Consider the following 19612-nt stretch of genomic DNA (forward strand, 5'->3'; position numbering starts at 1 on the left):
TTCCCACAATCACTCAAGTCACTCGTCTGGGGGTGCGGCCAAAAAGGGACATCCCAGGGAACATGCTAACATCCTCCAGAAGCTCCCCCATCGTTCAGAAACAGCGAAACCACAGGGGCTGGGTCCTGCCCCGGTCCCCTCCGCACCTGGGATTAATTCCTCCAGAAAATGGTAATTCCTGGAAAAAAAAGCAAAGGGAGAGGCCCATGCTCCTCTCCCAGCTTCACCAAATTCCCGGTGGATGCTTCAGCCCGGCTGGAGTTGAGCTGGTCAAAAAGGGGTCCCTGGCGTTGTCTTCTCGGGGGAATTGGGGTGGTGGGAGGCAGCAGCGATTGCTCCAAAGAACCAACCAAGGTGACGATTTTGACAAAATAAGTTTATTTTGCTTCGCTTAATTTCTGCCGAAACCTCACATTTTTCTTTTTTCTTTTTTTGGCTGAAAAAAAGAAAAAACCAAAACCCCCCAAACCAACCGAAACCGCAAAGAACCGCATCCCTTTGCCCTCTCCTGAGGGGCTCTTTCAACCACCTTGATGCTCCCGCCTGGGCCATGGGGCTGGGGGAGCCACCGCAGCCCCCCCAGAAAACCCTCCCCTCTGCATCCCCCCATCCTCAGCCGCAAATTGGCCCCCCAAAACCGAGCCCTTGAGCCCCATGAATCGGCCCCCTCCAAAACTGAGCCCTCTAGGAAATGCTCACAGCTCTTAACCCCAAGGTTTTTCTCAACCTTCTTAATTTGTTTTTTTTTTTCTTCTTTTGTGTTTTTTGTTTTTTTGTGTGTTTTGTTTTTTTTTTTTTTAATTAATTTATTTATAGATATATTTAAAAAAAGCAATAGTCCTTTGGTCCCTAAACTCTAAGGAATGATATGACTCTGAAACAAGTAATCCTATGTCCCTGTGCCAGTGACAAGCAGGGGGAAGCACGTGTCCTGCCGCCCTGCTCCATGGGATATATATATATATATATACTTATTTATATATATCTTCTATAAGTCCAACATCCTTTGATCCTTTTTTTTTTTTCCCCCGACATGGGGAAAAAGAAAATCTTGCCATTTGTCTTTTTTCCAAACAAGCATCCTCCAGGTGAAGCGCCCGAGGCTGGTCCTGTCCCACCAGCTTTGGTTTAAGAATCCGTTGGCAGCCTCTTTTCCTCATTTCTCCTGGGAAATTGGTAGCAGCAAATGAGTGCTTTAAAAAAACAAAACAAAACAAAACAAAACCAAAGGTAGATCGTATCCCGGGTGCCCGGGGCTGTCGTCCTTTCTCCCAGCGAGGGATTTAGTGAGTCTCAGCGAGTGGCTGATGGCAAATCTCAGCCCTGGTGCCGCATCGCTCTCCTTCCTTGTCTTCCTTGCTCTCTCGTTCCCGTTAAGTAACAACCAACCGGTTTGGGGAAAAAAAAAAATCAAAAAAGAAAAGAAAAGCTATGACCAGAATGTCTCTCTTCTTTGCCATTTTCTCCATCACCTCCTCCTCTTCTTCTTCCTCTTTCTCCTCCTCCTCTTCCTCCTCCGGGATGTGTTGCAAAGAAAGAGAGTTACGGGTTTGGATACTGCACTTGGGAAAGGGGAAAGTCATCATCACCGCGGGATGCCCGACCTGCAAAACAGCAAAGGGGCTGTTAGCCTGTGTCCTGGGGGATGGAGGGAAGGAAGGACAGAGAGAGGGACGGAGACAGGGCCCCAAATCCCAGTTTGAAACACACACACAGACAGTCCCGGGCGCAGAGACCCCTGCACATACTTGAGGACATTTTTGAAGAAAACACGGCACCTGAGATGCTTCAGGTGAGCCGAGCCCCACTGCCAGGTCCCCTGGGGCTTTGCAGAGGGGTGCAGCAGGGCCAGGCCCGCCCTGTTCCCCCCTTACCTCTCCGCAGGACCAGGGTGAGCAGGGGTCAGTAGGGTCTGTTGGCATCTTTCGGCCGTTTTAGCTGGACTTTTAGTCTCTTCATGCCAATCTGGAAGCCGTTCATGGCCTGAATGGCTGCCTGAGCGCTCGTCGGATTGTCAAAACTGACGAAACCTGGGGGCGAGGGACGAGGTGACAGAGGAGTTTGTCACCATAAACATCACAGGTTGCCACTTTACTTCAAGTAAGGTGTGGAAATCCCACAAGATGCTCCTGTGGGCAGCCTCAGGTGGAGCCCCAGGTTCAGGGGCTGGGAGAGGGGGATGGTGGGGTAACTGCAGCCCTGGATTGCAAGGCACTGGGTGATGGGCTGATGGCATCTTTGGGGACACCAAGGTCTGCAGATCTGCGAGGACACTGGGGTAAGAGGGTCCACAGGGACACTGGAATGGTCTCTGAGGACACTAAGGTGATGGGATTTGTGGGGACACTGGAATGACAGAGTCTACCAAAGTGATGGGGACTGCAGGGACACCGAAGTGATGGGGTCTGTGAGCTCATGGGACACCTGGGTGACAGGGTCTGCAAAGACACCGAGGTGATGGGGCCTCCAGAGACACTGGGGTGACAGGGTTTATGGGGACACCAAGGTGACAGGGTCTGTAGGGACACCAAGGTCTGCAGGTCTGTGGAGATACCAGGGTGACAGGGCCTGTGGGGACACCAGGGTGATGGGATTTGTGGGGCCACCAAGGTGACACAGGCTGCAGGCACACTGTGGTGACAGGTCTGCAGGCCAGAGCATGCTGGTGGAAGTCGTGGCACTCAGCCACGTGAGCAGAGCAGACATGGCAGTGGCAAGCGGTGACCAGCCCTCCCTGGCAGGCACGCAGGCAGGTGCCCTGGGCTGAGGACACAGGGGACAGTGTAAGAGGGTACAGCAGCAGGTTATGTCCTTCTGTCCTGGGACAGTGCAGGACAAAAAACTGCCCTTTGGCCCTGGGATGGACAGCTGCATTGTTTCAGCCACCATGCAGCTTTGGCCACCCATCAGTGCTGCCCAAGCCGGACCCCCGAGCTGGGGACGTCAGGAAGAGCCACCCACCAGGACTTACCAAAGCATTTACTCTGGTTGGTGGCACGGTCCACAAAGACTTTGGCAGAGATGACATTGCCGAAAGGCAAGAACATCTGCGTGAGCTCTGCGTCCCCGAACTCCTGGGGCAGGTGATAAATAAACAGGTTACAGCCTTCGGGACCTGGGTGACACACAAAGGACAGCCACACGTCAGCCGCGAGGCGGGGGTCATTCCAGGGGGGGAGCGATGAGCCGCTGGCCCTGCGGTGGGGTGCCCCCCACAACCCCTCACCTTCTCGCTGCTGCTGTGGGATGATGGGCGCTTGCTGGGGAAAGGCTTGGCTGATGGGTGCATAGGCGGTAGGATATGCTGCTGGAAGAGAGGAACGTGGAGCTGAGATCCCAGCACCCACCCTGCTCCTGCCACAGCCCTGGGAAGGGCTGGGGACAAGGATGTCCCCCTCACTGCCACCCTCAATGGAGATGCCTCTCCTGCCCCAGGGCTGCTGGCTCTGCCCTTCCCACCCCTGCCGGCATGGCCCCGGTCTCCTGGCATGCCCGGGATGCAGAAATGGCTCTCCCAGGAGGCACACTGGTGGCAGCAGTAATATGTCCTCAAGGTTGAGGAAAGCTGGCACTTTTGCTTGAAAAAAAAACCCAACTATTGGGGGTCCAAAACTTGATTTTCTGTTGAAAATCTGAAAATCGCTGTTAGTGCTCCTAATTAAATGACTGCTGGGCTCAACGTACTTCCACAGGATGCTTTGACTCTCTTCTCTCCATGTCCCATCTCCCCAGCCACCGGATTCGGCCATGCGATGAACATCCGAGGATTTTTGATGTCTTGGTGCCTCCATGGCTGTCTCTACCAGTGGGCTGGCATGTTGGCAGGATCCAGCATGGAGCTGGCTCTCCATCACCGCCCAAACCTCGCCCCCTCTCCTGGGTACCGCCGCCAGCTCTTCCCCACGGAGTTATCTCAGCCCAGCGGGCATTAAAACTCACTTTCCTCCATCCAAAATTTGCACGGAGGGCTGTGCCAGGAGCACATCCGTGTTGCTGGGGATGAGGGGACGGCACTGTGCACCAGCGTCACCCCCATTGCTGCCCCAGGGTATGGCACACCGCACTCAATGCATCACCACATTAATCCATGCCCAAGCACGCTGCCCTAATCCTGTAGTTCAACCTCAGCCAGCCCCAAAGGCGATGCTCACCCCCCAAAAATAAGCGTGAGGAGCAAAGAGGGGAGAGAGGGGAGAAGTGCAAAGCAAAGTTTGAGACCTGCATAGTGCTGCATGCCTGCGTAGGCTTGCTGGAGGGGATCTGCCACCGTGGGGCTTTGAGCTGGGAAGAGAAAAGAAGGGAGAAGGAAGCGAGAATAAGCAAGAGAAACCCAGGGATAAGCAGCTCCCGTGGGAGAGGGCTCTTGACCGAGCACCACTGTGGAGGGGCAGAGCTTCTCCCTGCTGTTTTGTAGGAGCCAAGAGCATTGCCACGCTCGCAAAGACGGCGATACTACAGGAGGACGGATTTCAGTGGGGATCAGTGTGCGGCTGGTTCATCCAGCATGTTCCCGGGATGGGGAGCACCCCTGGGAGCCTGCTGTGTGAGCCGAGCATGCATCCCCAGCCCCAGGGAAACGTGGCAGAGCTCCCCAGCGTGCTGTGAGGAGGGTTACCTGGGTAGGGGTGGATGCCATTGGTGTAGATGGTCTCCGAGGCAGGCTGCCCGTTGGTCTGTGGTGGCAGTGGGCTGAAGCCGTTCACCCCGATCGGTGTGGCGATGCTGGGCACGGGCGCCGTGGTGATGCCAGGGGGTGTGCTTGTACCTGCAGGAGGGAGGCGTCAGCGGCAGCAGCCCCCCCCAAGGATGTCAAGCAGGACGGGGGGCAAATGGAGGGGGCTCGTACCTGAAGAGGGGGTGAGGGGGGTGGCCACCAGCCCGCTGACGTTGAAGGCGGCCATTTGCTGCATCTGGGCGGCGGCGATGGCAGCCATGGGGTTCAGGCAGGTCCCCTGCGCGGCTGCCATCAGGGCTGCCTGCTGCTGCATGATCTTAAGGAAAGAAAGGGGGGAAAAGGGAAAAGCGAGCAAGAGGCAGAGAGAAGGGGGGAGCAGGGGAGGATAAATTAGCATCCCCCCCTTTGCACCCATGCACGGGGGCTGAGGATAAATGCCACTCACTGCTGGACCCGGGGACAGGAGGAGGTCTAGGTGATGCTAAAAAAGGTGATATATGAGACTGCTGCACCCTACAGCCATGCCACCCTCACCGGGGGGGTGAACCTACCCTCTGTTGTACCCCTAAATGGGGATACACCAACCCTGACAGGCATCCGCACTCACTGGTACTGGTACAATGCCATGCAGGCTTTCACAGGCAAAACCAGCCCCCCCCAACAGTGGGGCTCCCCCAAAACCCCCAGGTCCTGGCTGGCGCCAGCTCCTACCGCTTGCGTATAGGCCCCGTAGGCACCGAACTGGATGGTCATGGGGTTGAAGATGCCCAGCTGCCCCGCCATCTGATGCATCCGCCGCAGGGTCCTCTCCTTATCCGTGTCTGCAAACTTCACCACCAGGCTGGACGAGGCACCCTGAGATAGGGGGGAAGATGGAGCTGATGGCTGGACCCCCGAAATGCCTCTCTACTCTGGCGAGGGACCCGCTGGCTTGCAGTGGCCACAGCATCCTCAGCCCTGGGGATGCTGCCTGGCTTGGCAGCAGCAACCAGTGATCGATGTGAGGTTTAATTATAGCCGGCTTTTCTTCCCGCGGCAGCTCCCTGGCCTCTGTTTCCTTTTTGCCCTTCCTCGTTCACAATTTTGAACTTCAGCGTTAAACAGCCCCTTTCTCCAGTGCAGGGGGAATTAGCCCTGCATGCCCACCCCTGGGGCTCAGCGCCCAGGCAGGGATGAACCTCAGGGTGATCCAGCCAACAAACTGCCAGTCCATGGGATTTTGATCCAATTAGATAGAGGATCAAATTAGCTGGTGATTGGATTATGCAGGCAGCATGGGGCCAAACGGGGCAGGGCAAGAGCCTGGCACTTACCGGCATGGTTTGGCTGCCGTGCAGGCTGTTGATGGCAGCCTGCGCCTCAGCATGGCTGCCATATTTCACAAAGGCACAACCTAAGGGCAGAGAGGGGATAAGGGAGGGGTCGGATTCGGCCACTGCGGGAGCCAGCGCTGCCCGGCTGGCGGCTCCCACCCTCCGTGGGTCCTGGCGGCCCACAGGGTGCTCACCCAGCTCCCCCAAGCCCACCTTTGCTGGCCCCATCAGGCCCTCGGAGGATGGTGCACTCCTCGATCTGGCCGAAGGGTTCGAAAAGGCGCCGGACGTCGTCCTCACTCTGCTGCTTCCCCAGCATGCCCACAAAGAGCTTCCTGTCTTCTAAAAACAAAACCAAGCCCGTCAGAGAGTGGGATGCCACTCACCGTCCTGTCCCCTCATCCCTGGTTTGCAAATGGCGCATAGAGGGGCAAGAGCTGGGTGATGCTGGAGCCTGGGGAGGGAGCAATGCTGATCTGGCAGCACCTCCATCCTACAAAATGCTCAGGTTGGGAAAACCTCTCCTGCAGGGAAATTGCCTAGGGGTGAAGCTGGGAAGAGCCAGGGAATGGAGCTGGGGTTTTCCCAGGGATGGAGGAGCCGGCTCCACTGGCACTGATGTGGGATGCAGCTGGGAAACAAAGAGAGCCCGCAAAACAGCGGTGATTGCCTTTGTATGATTGACTCGCAGAATAACCCACGGCCTCCGGCCGTGCCCAGGGGACATAAATAACCCAAACACGAGAGAAGGGAGAGTAAATAATGAGAATTTCATGATTATTACCAGCATCTGTCTTGCTCGGCCGCATGCTCCTGCCGTGTGCTAATGGTATTTGACAAAGAAAATAAGGTGCCTTGTCAAGAGCGTTGCCGGGGAAATAAATAAATAATGGCAGGAGACGATTAATGCTCTGTCTGTTAAGGTACCAGGAAAATTAGTTAAGGGAATAGGGCTCATGTGTTGTCTAGTTAAACATAAACCATCTCCTGGCCAAGGCAGCTGAGAGGAGCAGGCTTGGTGGCCAAGCATCGCCTCCTGGGCAAGGGGGCTGGAGCTGGGTGCTCGAGCTCGCCCATCGATTTTTAATCCTTCGCCAATTACGCTCAGTAAGTGGGCAATTTATTTGCCGGGTCGCTCTGGGACATGCCAGGACCAGTTTGCAGCATGTTTAATAATGTGTTTTGAATAGCGGGATGTCTACCCCAGCCGTCCTGCTGAGGGCAGGCAGCCACACGTGAGCACCCCGCGTGTCTGAGCGTGCCTATGCACCCAGAGCTTGCTCACGGCACCGGGAATGTCAGGGAGTTTTGATCCAGTTCCTGCAATTTTGCCCAAATTATTGACTCAGCCTGGAAGCGCCATGGCCCCATGAGCCACAAACCCTCATAGAGAATCTGGGGGTGGACAGTGGTTTCTGTTTGAGAGGGACTTGGGCCGCGTGTGGCCAACTCCTGCATCTTGACTCTGCTGGGGTCCCTGCAGGCAGCTCCGGGTGGGTAATTAGGTTGTTTGATAGGCAAAGGGACTGTAGGAGAGCAGCTCGCTGGTGCTCTGCCCAGCATGATGTCAGGGTGTTCCCCCCCAGCTGGCCAGGTAGGGAGAGCCGAGATCACGTTTGCTCTGCCCTCGTCTTTGGATGCCACCGGCAAAGGCAGCTCCTTTCGTGGGTTTCTCTGAAAACAAACCTCCCCGCAGCAGGCCCTGCAATGCCACTGTCCCCCATCACCCCCCTGGGTAGCCCTGCGCCACTCTGCCCGCACGGGGCATCTGGGGAAGGAGAGACCTACCTCCTCGGCCCTCGCTGTCGGCTGGCTTCACCTGGATGGGGCGGTTCATCTGCAACACACAAGCGGGAGAGGGTGGTCAGTAGCCGTGCCGTGCCCCCCACCAAAGCCTTTCGATGGGGAATAGCAGAATTTGGCCCCAGCCTGGCACAGGGGCCAGGGCAGAGAGCAGGGGAAGGACCTGCAAGAACAGAGCTGGGGTTTGTGGCCACACCGAACTGGGGATGCCACAGGTGGAGGGCAATGCTACAGCCCTGGGGATGGGTACCTGGTGCTGCAGGCGCCCGCTGGGCCACTGGTGCCAGCCTTGGCCGCCTGCCCGCTTTCCTCGACTGCAAAGGACTGCAGAGGCGGCAGCAGTGCCCGGCTGGCCCCGGCCACTCTGGCAGCACTGCCACTGCTCTCCTTTTCCTAATTCTCACCCAATTTTGGCCTCCTTCTGTGCGTCGCTGCCATTTGTACATGCAAGCATGGCATGCGTGTGCAGCAGGACATACCAGGCCAGTGCACACGTCCCTGGCCCGCTGCCCCATGGAGCCATTTCTCCTCCTCTCTCCCCCTCCTTTTTCCCCTCTTTTAGTCAAAAAATGCTACAATTACAGCCGTTTCCACGGCAACAAGCGTGCTTCCCCCACGATGCTGCGGAGCCTGAGCCATGTGCTCGATGGGGTCGTCACGGCAACGGCGGGATGTCACGCATGATGGGGTGAGTGCGCACGCACACATACACGGCTCAAGCACGCACAGGGACAGCCGTGCAACATGCATGCTGCTGTTGCACCCACACAGGTGTGTACACCCACCCCAGGGTTCCCCCTGCGCACCCCTGGAGGGCGTCCCCAAATTTAGGGGCTGGATGGGGGCAGCACCAGCCTCTCCTCCCCGGGGTGAAGAGAAGGATGGTTTAGGAAGAAGAGGAGGGAGGTTTCCACAGCAACGGCCTCGTCTCCAGGGAAACGCAGGGAAAAATGTCAGTGCAGAGCTGGGGATGCTCCAGGGAGGGGACCAGGTCCCCAGGAGCCGTGGGGTGGCACCAAGGGACACAGGGCCACCTGGCTGCCCTTACATCACCCATCATGTCACCGGTCCCCTAAACATCCACCTCAACCCCTGCACTGGGGCAGGATCTAGCTCACCTCAAACCCAGGAGGCTGTGACAGCACGGAGACCCGTGGGACCAACATCCCCCTCATCCCCCATATCCCTGCCACGTCCAGGAGGAGGGAACCTCAATTTTTGGGGGGCTGCCCCCCCTCCACCAATCCACCAGTCCCATTTACCAGTGCGATGGCCTTTGATGGAATAAATTTCCCGTGCCCACTGCTGTATGCTTAATGTAATAAACCTAGCGAGTATGATTTAGAATAACATTTACGGAGCCGCAGAGTGTCATTTTGATGTGTCTCCCGTCTCCGCTCGCCGGTTATTAAACTGTATTGATTCTCCAGGAGCGGCTGATGTTTATAAATGTCAGGCCTCGGGGACCGGCTAACCTATCCCAGGGCTGCCGCACCGTGCCGGGGAAAAACTGCCTTGGTCTGTGGACACCCCCAAAAGGGGGTTTTGGCACCCCTGGCATCACCCCATGCCTACCCTGGGGTGCTCAGTGCCCCCCTGTACCAGCTCCTGTGGCACAGGTAGATGGCATGGGCACCCAGACCTCCCCCTGCACCCAGTTGTCCTGTGCCCACCTGTCTGTCTGTCCCGACAGCACCCCTGCACTGTGCCCCTGTGCCCACACAGTCACCCAGGCACCCACCAATGCCCAACAGCCCTCCATCCATCCCCTGACACCAAAACAACCATCTCCCAGCCATCTCCCACTGCTCCTGACACCTATCCATCTAACCCTCAACACCCATCTGTCCATCCACCCATCTGACACCCACACAACCACCCATCCCCACCTAATATTCACCTATCAATTCACCCATCCATCCCCCAACCCCCATCCAGCCCCATAACACCCACCCATCCACCCCCCATCCATATCCCCAACACACCCATCTATGCCCATAACACCATCCATCCACCTCCCAACCCCCATCCATAGCACCCTTACACCAGCCCATCCATCCCACATCTCCTACCACTCACCTGTACACCCCCATAGCACCCATCCCTCCACCCCCATAGCACCCACACATCCACCCACCCATCCCCCAACTCCCACCCATGTCCCCCCCACCCATCCTTGCACACCCCAAGGACACACTGATGCACCCATGGTCACAGGAGACCCTGTCTGGGGTGTCCCAGCACCCACCAGTCCTGTCACCTGTGGGTGCCCAACAGAGCCCCAGCTACAGCAAAACCATGGCCAAACCACTGGTGTGCTACAGCCCGAGGAGGTCACCACCGGTTGCTAAACCACTGCCTGACCCCTTGGCACTGTCACCGACGCAAATTGGGAGCCCCTCAACAGCCTGGGCACCGGGGAGAGCCAGCCCATGGTGAACTCCTGCAGCGGGACCTGCCCCATGGGACAGGGTCACCTCTGGCCCTTGCTCCTTTGCTGGTGTCACCCTCCTCCTCCGCCTCGTGCCCAACAGCCAGAGGATTCAGCAGGCCACCATGCATCTGAATGAGCCGAGACGGAGGCACCGGGTGACGCTGGAGCAGCGGGTGCCTGTGGGAGCCTGGTGCCCATGTCACCCCAGGGGTCCCCAGGCAGCCAGCACATGGTGCAGGGAGATGGGCACTCAGGTACAGGCAGCCACCCATCACAGGAACACCCTGCCATCATAGGAACACCCTGCCAGAGCCCTTGGGGTGAACTCACAGCGAGGGAACACAGCTGGCCTGGGGAGTCACACCTCCCCACAACTCGCACAGCCGCATGACCATCCTAGCACACCCCCACGCGCAACCACACATCCCCTACAGCCACACTCCTGCTCCCACACACCCCTATGTACAACCGCAGACCCACACGCAGCATCCTCCATGCACACCCACCCACCCACAGCTGCACGCTCACGTCAGCACCCCCTCTGCACAACCATACACCTACACAGCCGCACACTTGCACCCACGCAGCCCCATGCACAAACGTACATCTGTCCTAGCATGACTGCACACCCACATGCAACCACACACCCACCCCAACCCAGCCCCATGTATACCCGCACGCAACAACCCTACACCCACACACCCCAAGCCCAGAGTCCTCATGAGCACCCACCCACGCACAGCTGCACACCCACACAACACCCACAGCACCCTCCCCACAGCTGTGGACCCTGCACAACCATGGGCACACACCCCAGGGTGCACAGCCAGCACCACCATCCATGCCAGGCAGGGACACAGCACCCCTTGCTTCAGTATCCCCATTGCAGCAGTGGGAGCCACAGTGGGACCCCCGGCAGCCCTCTGTGGACACACAGACACCCAGTGCTGGACACCACCCCTGGATGGCCACGGCTCCCCCCCAGCAGCACCCACACCCCATCCCCACCACCACCCACGCACACCCGAGCCCTGCGCACAGCCGGCCAGCCCCCCCATGGGACACCCACAATGTGGGAGCCCAGGCAACACCCATATGCACACATGCACTCCCTGCTCACACCCAGTGTGTGCACACACGCATGTGCACACACTTACACACCCACCACTGCCACCCCCCAGGCCCACATACACCCACACCCCACCACCATGCGCACAATTGCTGGGTGCAAAGACACCCTTAGCACCTGCTTACACACACACACAGCCACCGACACACTTGCACACCCACCATCCCTGGATCCAACCGCTCCCCACCAACACCCACTTGCAAAACTGTACCCCCCGGTTTTGCAAGTTTTGCCCCCCGGGGCAAAACTGTACCCCTGCCAACACACACGCACCCCTGCACCATCTGTGGGTGCAACACCCCCCTGAGCACATCCCCTTGCACACCTGCAACCACACACACAGAGCACCAACTCACACACACAAACCCACGGTGGAAAAACACACCCTCCAGCCAACACACAAACACACAAACCCATCCCTGGATGCAGATACACCCTCCTCACCAACACCCCCCTGACAACACCCTCCCCATCCCTGGATGCAGATACACCCTCCTCATCAACACACACACTCATAACCCCCATCCCTGCATGCAAATACACCCTCATCACCAACAACCACCCTGCCAACACATGCAGCCCATCCTTGGGTGCAGATACACCCTCCTCACCAACACCCACACTCACACACCCCATCCGCAGGTGCAGATACACCCTGCTCACCAACACCCCCCATCCCCATCCCTGGGAGCAGATACACCCATCTCGCCAACCCAGGCATGCACACACCCCATCTCTGCATGCAAAGGCACCCTCCTCACCAACATCCTCCTGCCACCAACCCCTCCCCATCCCTGGGAGCAGATACACCCTCTCACCATCACATACACACCCCACCCTTGCGTGCAAATAACCCCCAGGTGCAGACCCTCCCCTCCCCGGGTGCAAGCACCCCCACCCCGCGGGTGCGGATGCCCCAGCGCACACAGAGGCTCCCGGGCCGGGCGGGGCCGGGCCGGGCCGAGCCGAGCCGGCGGCTGACAAAGGCGGGGCCCTACCTCGATGCAGAGGATCTTGGACCCGGCGGGCACCCACAGCACGGGCGGCCGCGGCCCGGGCGCCGGCACCTGCGGCAGCTGCATGGCCCGGCCCGGCCCGGCCCGGCTCGGCTCCGCTCGGTCCGGCCCGACCCGGCTCCACCCGAGGTGGCTCGGCTCGGTCCGGCCCGATTCGGCTCGGCTCGGCTCGGCTCGCGCAGCGGCGCGCGGGAGGCGGGGCGGGGGGAGGGGCGGCCGCAGCCCCGCCGAGCGGTGCCGAGCCGTGCCGGGCCGAGCCGAGGGGAGGGGCTGCGACAGGGACACGCCCCCTCCACAGCCTGGACACGCCCCGCGCCGCGCCGGGGGCGGGGCCTGGCCGGGGTCGGGGGACCCGGGGGCGCGGAGCGCGGGGGTGTGAGCGCAGGCATAGGGGGTGAGCACAGCTATAGGGGCTGTGCACAAGCACAGAGGGGTGTGCACAGGTACAGGGGTGTGTGTACAAGCACACACGGGTGTGCACAAGCAGACAGGGGTGTGCACAGCTACAGGAGGATGCGTGCAAGCACAGAGGGGTGTGCACTGGCACACAGGGCTGTGTATACAAGCACACACGGGTGTGCACAAGCATAGAGGGGTGTGCACAGGCACGGAGGGGTGTGAGTATGAGCACGCATGGGTGTGCACAAGCAGAGTGGAGCACGCACAACCGCAGGGGGGTGTGTACAAGCACACGGGTGTGCACAGGCACACAGGGGTGTAAACACAAGCCCAGAAGGGTGTGCACAAGCACAGTGGTGCATGTACAAGTACACAGGGGTGTGCGCAGCTACAGGGGGTGTGAGCACAGGCATGGAGGGGTGTGCACAGCTACAGGGGCGTGTGCACAAGCACAGGGGAGTGTGCATAGGCACAGACAGGTGAGCATGTGGAGGTGTGAGCACAAGCACAGGGGTGTGCACACATAGACGCCTGCCCAGATATAGCTGTGCGCACTGACAGATGCACACCCGTGCACCGCTGCGTGCACACATGCACAGAGGGGTGCGCACAGATGTGTGCCCCTGCAGGGGCGCATGCCCGTAGGCCCGCATGTGAGCGTGTGCTCACATGCATGCGCCTGTGCTCACCTCATGCTGAGGTGCAGGGTGAGAAGTGAGCAGCTACAGCAGCCGTACACCTTGCACATGCACGTGTACACACATGGGGGGTTGTGATGAGAAGGGGACACAGGCAAGCCCATAACTTGCAGGCAGGGCCTGACCCCACACCTCCCTGAGGCTGCCGAAGTGGGCTGTTAACTCTTAAACCTACTGATGTACAGCACCACCGGCAAGAGCACGGCTCAGGAAGCCATGTCCCTGCAAACCTCATCCCCCTCCATCAGCTCCACGCACCCGAGGCAGGGATTGATATTCATGGGCCCCGGCACTTTCCCCAGCCAACCAGCGGCCCTATTGATTTTTATTTAGGCGAATAATTAAATATTTATTTTCACTTTGTTAAGCTCGGGAGGTCGGAGCCCACAGAAAGCACAACAGCACGTGGGCAGCAGGAAAATCAATGCCTTGGTTTGTGGCTGCTGGAGCGTCTCCTGCGCCCGCGCCCCAGGTAGGTGTCACCATCCCCCGCCCCAGATCACCCCAACCACCTCAGTGTCACTTACCCCCGGCAGTGTCTTCTGCTCGTGCAGGGCGCTCTGCGCCTTCAGGGCCGAGTCGCGGGCGCAGTAGGTGAGGAAGGCACAGCCTGCGGAGACAGGGAGACGGGGTCAGTGTCCGGCCTGGCATTGCCGCAAAGCCCCGGGCATGCGGAGAGCCGGTGGCATGGCTAATACAGTGCTGGGGCATCTCAGCACCCAAGCACCCAGCACCCTGGCACCATGGCACCCAGCACCTCGGCACCCTGGCACACTGACATCCAGCACCCTGGCACCCAGCACCCTGGCACCCTGGTACCCTGGCACCCTGACATCCAGCACACCAGCACCCTGGCACTCTGACATCCAGCACCCTGGTACACTGGCACCCTGGCATCTAGCAACTCAGCACCTCAGCACTCTGGCACTGTGGCATCCAGCACCCCAGCACCCTAGCATCCTGGCACCCGTCACTGCGGCACCCAGGTGGGCACTGCTGCCAGCAGGGCCAGAGCTCAGCCCCAAAATGGGGTGGGAGATCTCAATACAGAAGAGATGGAGCAGTGCGATGAAGGAAGGAGCAAGGCAAGAGCAGGCAGAAAGTCTGGCAGCGTGCAGGTAGCAGTGCTCCAGCCCCGAGCTCTGGGGAAAGCCACAGCAGAAGCCCTCTGGGAAGTGGATCTCTAGGCGTCAAGGCTGCACATCCCAGCTTGCCGCCACGCTTCTCCGTGCCCCGAGCATCCTCCTCGGGATGAGACTCGCGTGTTGAAGGCGCTCCGGCTCCTCCACATCACTGCGCTTGGGGAATCGGGAATACGCCTGGGGTGAGGTTTTCCCACGCTGACTCACGCTGCCGAGCCGCTTGCTCGCCCGGAGCTGGCAGCGACGAGTGAGCCCCAGGGACGGGGTCCGGTCCTCTCCCCTCCGTCTCTCCTGTTCCCGCGGGAGCATCCCAGGTCCCCGTGCCGCTGCCGTGCCACTCCCTCCCCAAGGGCTCCCCCCCCGATTTGCTGGGATCACATCCAAAAGCATCTGAAAGTGATATTAAAACAGCAGCAAAACAGTTTCCCTTCAACAAAGTAAATATTTAATGAATAAAATTGACATTGATGCATTTTTAATATTGGCACAATTAAATCCACCAGCTGATTAAGTATTAATAACTCTTAATAAGTACAATCAGCGTGCCTGGGAGGAGAGGGAGTGGGGTAGGGGGACGCCAAGGGATGGGGTCCCTCGCCCGTCTTGTTGGGGACAGGATGTTGGGGACATCTGCCCTCATAGGGAGCAAGGAGATTGCTCCCCCCAGTTAAATATCAGCCCCGCTGCAGGTGGAAAGCAGAGGTCAGCGCAGCGGCTTGCGTCAGTCCCGGTGCCATTTCCAGTGTTTACCATCCGTAATCAAGTTGGCTTCCTCCTCTCCGCTCTTTTTTCCCCTTTCGTTTTCCCTGCAGGTGATGAAGTGGACAGTGCCTGGGCATTTCGGAGAAGTTTGGAGGGCTGGAGCAGGAGCAATCCCACTCCGGAGGCTCGCCGGGGGGAAGGATGCCATTCGAATTAGAGGAGCATCCACAATTAAATCATGCGTCTGGGCCGCAGTGGTTGAAGCCTGCGCTGGAGGAAGCACTGAGGGGGCCCAGCAAGGTGTGAATCCCGTTGTTCAGGGCATGCAAGCAGCTTCAGAGGTGTCTGGAGACATTTTGAAGGCTGTGGTGCTGAGAATGAAGGAGTCCAGGTGGCCACCCCACAGCCGAAGGGCACCAACACGGCGGCGTCCACAAGCGCCAAGTTTTGGCTTCCCAGAAAGTCCCAGTGAAGCGGGCACTGCCCGTGGCACAGGGGCCCAGCAACAGCGTACGGAGGAGCGCAAGATCCCATCCAGGCGACACCCGCGGTGCCCTGACCCTGCTCCACCACCATGGACCCCCGGCTCACGGGTGGGAGGTTCTATAAAGATTTTAGTGGTGCATGTGTGAGCCCCTCAGTGCGCCGCTGCTCGGGGTCCTGGGTGCTCTGCACCCCATGCTGGGATGCCAGCCAGGCTGGCAGCAACCCCGGTCCTGCTGGGTCACAGAGGCCTGGGGCACGGCGCAGGCAGGGGGCCGGGCAGGTGGGTGCCCCCATCCGTGGTGGGTGCCTGTATCCCAGCTGGGTGCCTCCATCCCAGGGGTGCTCCAACTCCAGGGGTGCCCAAACCTCACGTGGGTGCCCCAATGCCAGACAGGTGCCCCCAACCCAGGCAGGTGCCCTAAACACTGATGGGGTGCTCCCAACTCCAGGGGTGCCCCCGAGCCACACGGCAGCTCCCCTAACCCTGGGTGGGTGCCCCCACCTCAGGTGGGTGACCCCAACCCAGGGGTGCATTCACCTTAGACAGGTGCCTCCACCTCAGGGGTACCCCAATCTTAGTGGGGCCACATGCCAGGATGCCCCATACCGGGGTGCCCCCATCTCAGGGGTGCCCATACCGGAGTGACCATACCAGGTTGCCTCCACCTCAGGTGTACCTTCACATCAGAGGTGCCCCATATTGGGGTGCCCCACACTGAGGTGACACATACTGGGGTACCTCCACCTCAGGGGTGCCCCCACCTCAGGGGTGCACCATACTGGAGTATCTCCACCTCAGGGGTACCCCATACCATGGTGCCCCACCTCAGGTGTACACCACCTCAGGGTGCTCCACTTCAAGGGTGCCCCCAGCTCAGGGGTACCTTCACTTCAGGGGTATCCTCACCTCAGGGGTGCCCCATACTGGGGCACCCCACCTCATGGGTGCCTCCAGATCAAGCGTACCTCCACCTCAGGGGTACCCCATACTTGGGTGCCCCACCTCAGAGGTACAACACCTCAGGGTGTCCCACCTCAGGGGTACCTCCATCTCAGGGGTACCCCATACCAGGGTACCCCACCTCAGGGGTACCTCACCTCAGGGGTGCCCCACACTTGGCTGCCCCACCTCAGGGATGCCATCTCAGGGATGCCTTCACTTCAGGGGTGTCCCACCTCTAAGGTACCTCACCACAGGGTGCCCCACCTCAGGGGTGCTTCATCTCAGGGCCTCCCACCTCAGGGGTACCCACACCTCAGGTTGTCCCACCTCAGGACGCCCTGCCTGGTCGCGCCCCGTTGGCGGGCACAGAGCCTCCCGTACCTTTGTGCATGCCAGTGAAGCGATCCTTGAGGACGGTGAGCTCGTAGATGCGGCCAAACTCCTCGAAGAGCGGCTTGAGGTCGCTCTCCTCCAGGTTACGCGGGATCTGCCCCACGAAGAGCTTGATGGCGTCGTGATCCTTCATGGCGATGGCGCCGGGCGGGCGGCTCAGCCCGTTCACCCGGCCGCTGTTCGCGGTGCTGAACGCCGCCCCCGCCTCCGCCGCCGCCGCCACGCCGCTGCCCGCCGCGGCCATGGCCCGCTCCGCCGCCGCCGCCGCCGCTGCGGGAGGCGCCCGCCGCCCCGCCCCGCCCCGCCCCGCCCCGCTTGGCGCCGCTCGGCACCGCTCGGAACCGTTCGGGTCCGCTCGGCTCGGCCTGGGCCTCTTTGCTCACAGCCCCCCCCCCCCCCCTCCCCACCCGCGCGCGCGGCCGCCAGCGGGCTGGTGACGTCAGCCTGCTGGCCCCGGCGAGACGCAAGGTATTAGCATAATGAGGGAGCGGCGGCCAATCAGGAGGGGCGGCTGGCAGCGGCGCGGGTACCCCGGCTCATGCCCACTACTGCCCCCTGCCGGGCTGACCCCGAACCCCTTCATCCCCATCACCCTCCAGCCTCTGTCACACCCCGTCACCCTCGTCACCCCCCGTCACCCCGAGGCAGGGCTGGCCAGTGGGCTGAGCGGCCTCCTACCTTCACCCCTGCGGCCCTCAGTAGGTTCCAGAGTTAACATGCCGCTCTTTCCCACCAGCCACCACCTTAGCCACCACCGGCCACCACCTTTAAATCCTGCACGGGATTTAAATACACAGAAAAGGCTCAAAAGGGACAATTTTGGCACTTTGTTGCATTTTTTGATGGACCTCGAATGACCCCTCGCCGCCCCATTTGCCCCTTGGGGTTCCCCCAGATGGGGGCAGGGGAGGGAAGCACCTCCCTCCTGCACCCCCCGCCCCCCTGAAAAGTCTGTAATTAGACCAAACGGCTTTAATACCTGGCGCAGTCATTAATTAATTACTCCCAGAGCAACAGCTGGGCTGGGGGTGCCCAGCTTCACTGGCACGTTGCCATGCGTGTGTAGGTGTGTGCAAGCGTGTGTGAGCATGGTGTGTGTGTGCAAGAGTGTGCAAGCATGTGTGTGTATGTTGCAGGCATGTGCATGCGTGTGTGCAAGCTTGCACAAGTCTGTGCAAGGATGTGCATGTATTTGTGCAAGTGTGTGCAAGCGTGCACACATCCATACATGTTCAAGTGTGTGCAAGCATGTATGCAAGTGTGTGCGTGTGTGTGTGCAAGCATGTGCATGTATGTGCTGCAAGTGTGTGCACACAGTTGAAAGTGTGCAGATGCATGCCTGCATTGCAAGCCTGTGCAATGGTGTGCAAGTGTGTGTGTGTGCATGCATGCATGCATTTGCATGTGTGTGCAAGTGCGCAAGCATGTGCATGGGTGCGTGTGCATGGGTGCATGTGTTCACAAGCGCCCATCTGCATGCATGTGCGAGCATATGCATGAGTCCATATGCATGCAAGCATGTGCACATGGTTGCAAGTATGTGCATGTGCGTGCAAACATATGCAAGTGTGTCCCAATAAAACCCAGTGAAGGGGAAGTTGCCCAGGGTGGGGACCCATGGGTGGGTTTCGGAGGCGCAGAGCGTAATCCTGCCGAAATCTGGGGGCTCAGCGGCTGTTCTTCGCCGCCGCCTGGGTTTATTTTTAAATCCATTGGCCCCGAGTGATTCACACGCTGCCTGTTCTCCTCTGCTCCCCGGCAAGTTTTATGCGACCAAAATAGATGTTCTGGAAGGAACGGGCCGCACGGCGAGGCCGCGGTGGGGGAAAGCGGGGTGCTCCCTCCCCACTGATGGGGATCCTGGCCTTTGCAAGGGTGAAAATATCACCAAGCCACCCCCAAGACGGTGTTTTTGGGGAGATGCTGGTGCAGACCCCCCCCAAAAGCAGGACTGTGGGTTGATATTTAAGCTGGATCATAAATACCAGGCTTTAGTGGAAGGTGCTGGGCTGGGGGTTCCCCCTATGCCAGCCCCACCAGTGCTAGAGCATCCCAGGCCCTGCAGGCTCATGCACCCAGCCATGGGTGAAACAGGGCCTGGCAAGTCAGGGGGACAGGCAGGGTGAGGGCAGGGAGCTGGGATGTGATGGCGAAGAGACCCTCAGGATGCACAGAGCAGTACCCAGGGAGCAGAGCATCCTCCCTAGAGGCAGAGCACCCTCCCCGGGAGCAGATCATCCCCCTCGGGAGCAGAGCATCATCCCTGGGGGCAGAGCACCCTCCCCAGGGTCAGGGTCCCCCTTGGCCCCAGCCCCACCAGCAGCATGTGTCCCTGCAGCAACAAAAGCACCCAGCAAAGGTACCAATTTATGCCGGTTTGGGGAAAAAGAAGGGAAAAAACAACTTTTAGAAACAGGAGGCGATTAACCCCCTTCCTCTGTGCCTGCTACCCCCTTGGAGCCTGAAGCCCTGCATCTGA

At 59.5% G+C, this 19612-nt stretch overlaps 1 protein-coding gene across 4 annotated transcripts; it reads right to left on the minus strand.

Annotated features, from left to right (window-relative positions):
• Window positions 1–664: 664 nt before the first annotated feature.
• Window positions 665–17398, minus strand: CELF6 (CUGBP Elav-like family member 6). 4 transcript variants are annotated; one of them, XM_075505583.1, is made up of 13 exons: window positions 17122–17398; window positions 13995–14077; window positions 7777–7825; window positions 6202–6330; window positions 5989–6068; window positions 5387–5530; window positions 4847–4991; window positions 4616–4765; window positions 4219–4281; window positions 3227–3307; window positions 2972–3115; window positions 1875–2030; window positions 665–1604 (listed from the first exon to the last, which is right to left on the minus strand). In XM_075505583.1, exons 1-12 carry the CDS (start codon window positions 17375–17377, stop codon window positions 1903–1905), a joined length of 1452 nt encoding a protein of 483 aa, XP_075361698.1. In that variant the 5' UTR covers window positions 17378–17398; the 3' UTR covers window positions 665–1604; window positions 1875–1902. The 4 variants fall into 4 exon arrangements, with proteins under 4 accessions (XP_075361698.1, XP_075361696.1, XP_075361695.1 ...); XM_075505581.1 differs by lacking the exon at window positions 4219–4281 and having other exon boundaries at window positions 6202–6327; XM_075505580.1 differs by lacking the exon at window positions 4219–4281.
• Window positions 17399–19612: the final 2214 nt, after the last annotated feature.

The sequence above is a fragment of the Mycteria americana genome, chromosome 6 (genome assembly GCF_035582795.1).
Source record: "Mycteria americana isolate JAX WOST 10 ecotype Jacksonville Zoo and Gardens chromosome 6, USCA_MyAme_1.0, whole genome shotgun sequence".
Lineage (NCBI taxonomy): Eukaryota > Metazoa > Chordata > Aves > Ciconiiformes > Ciconiidae > Mycteria > Mycteria americana.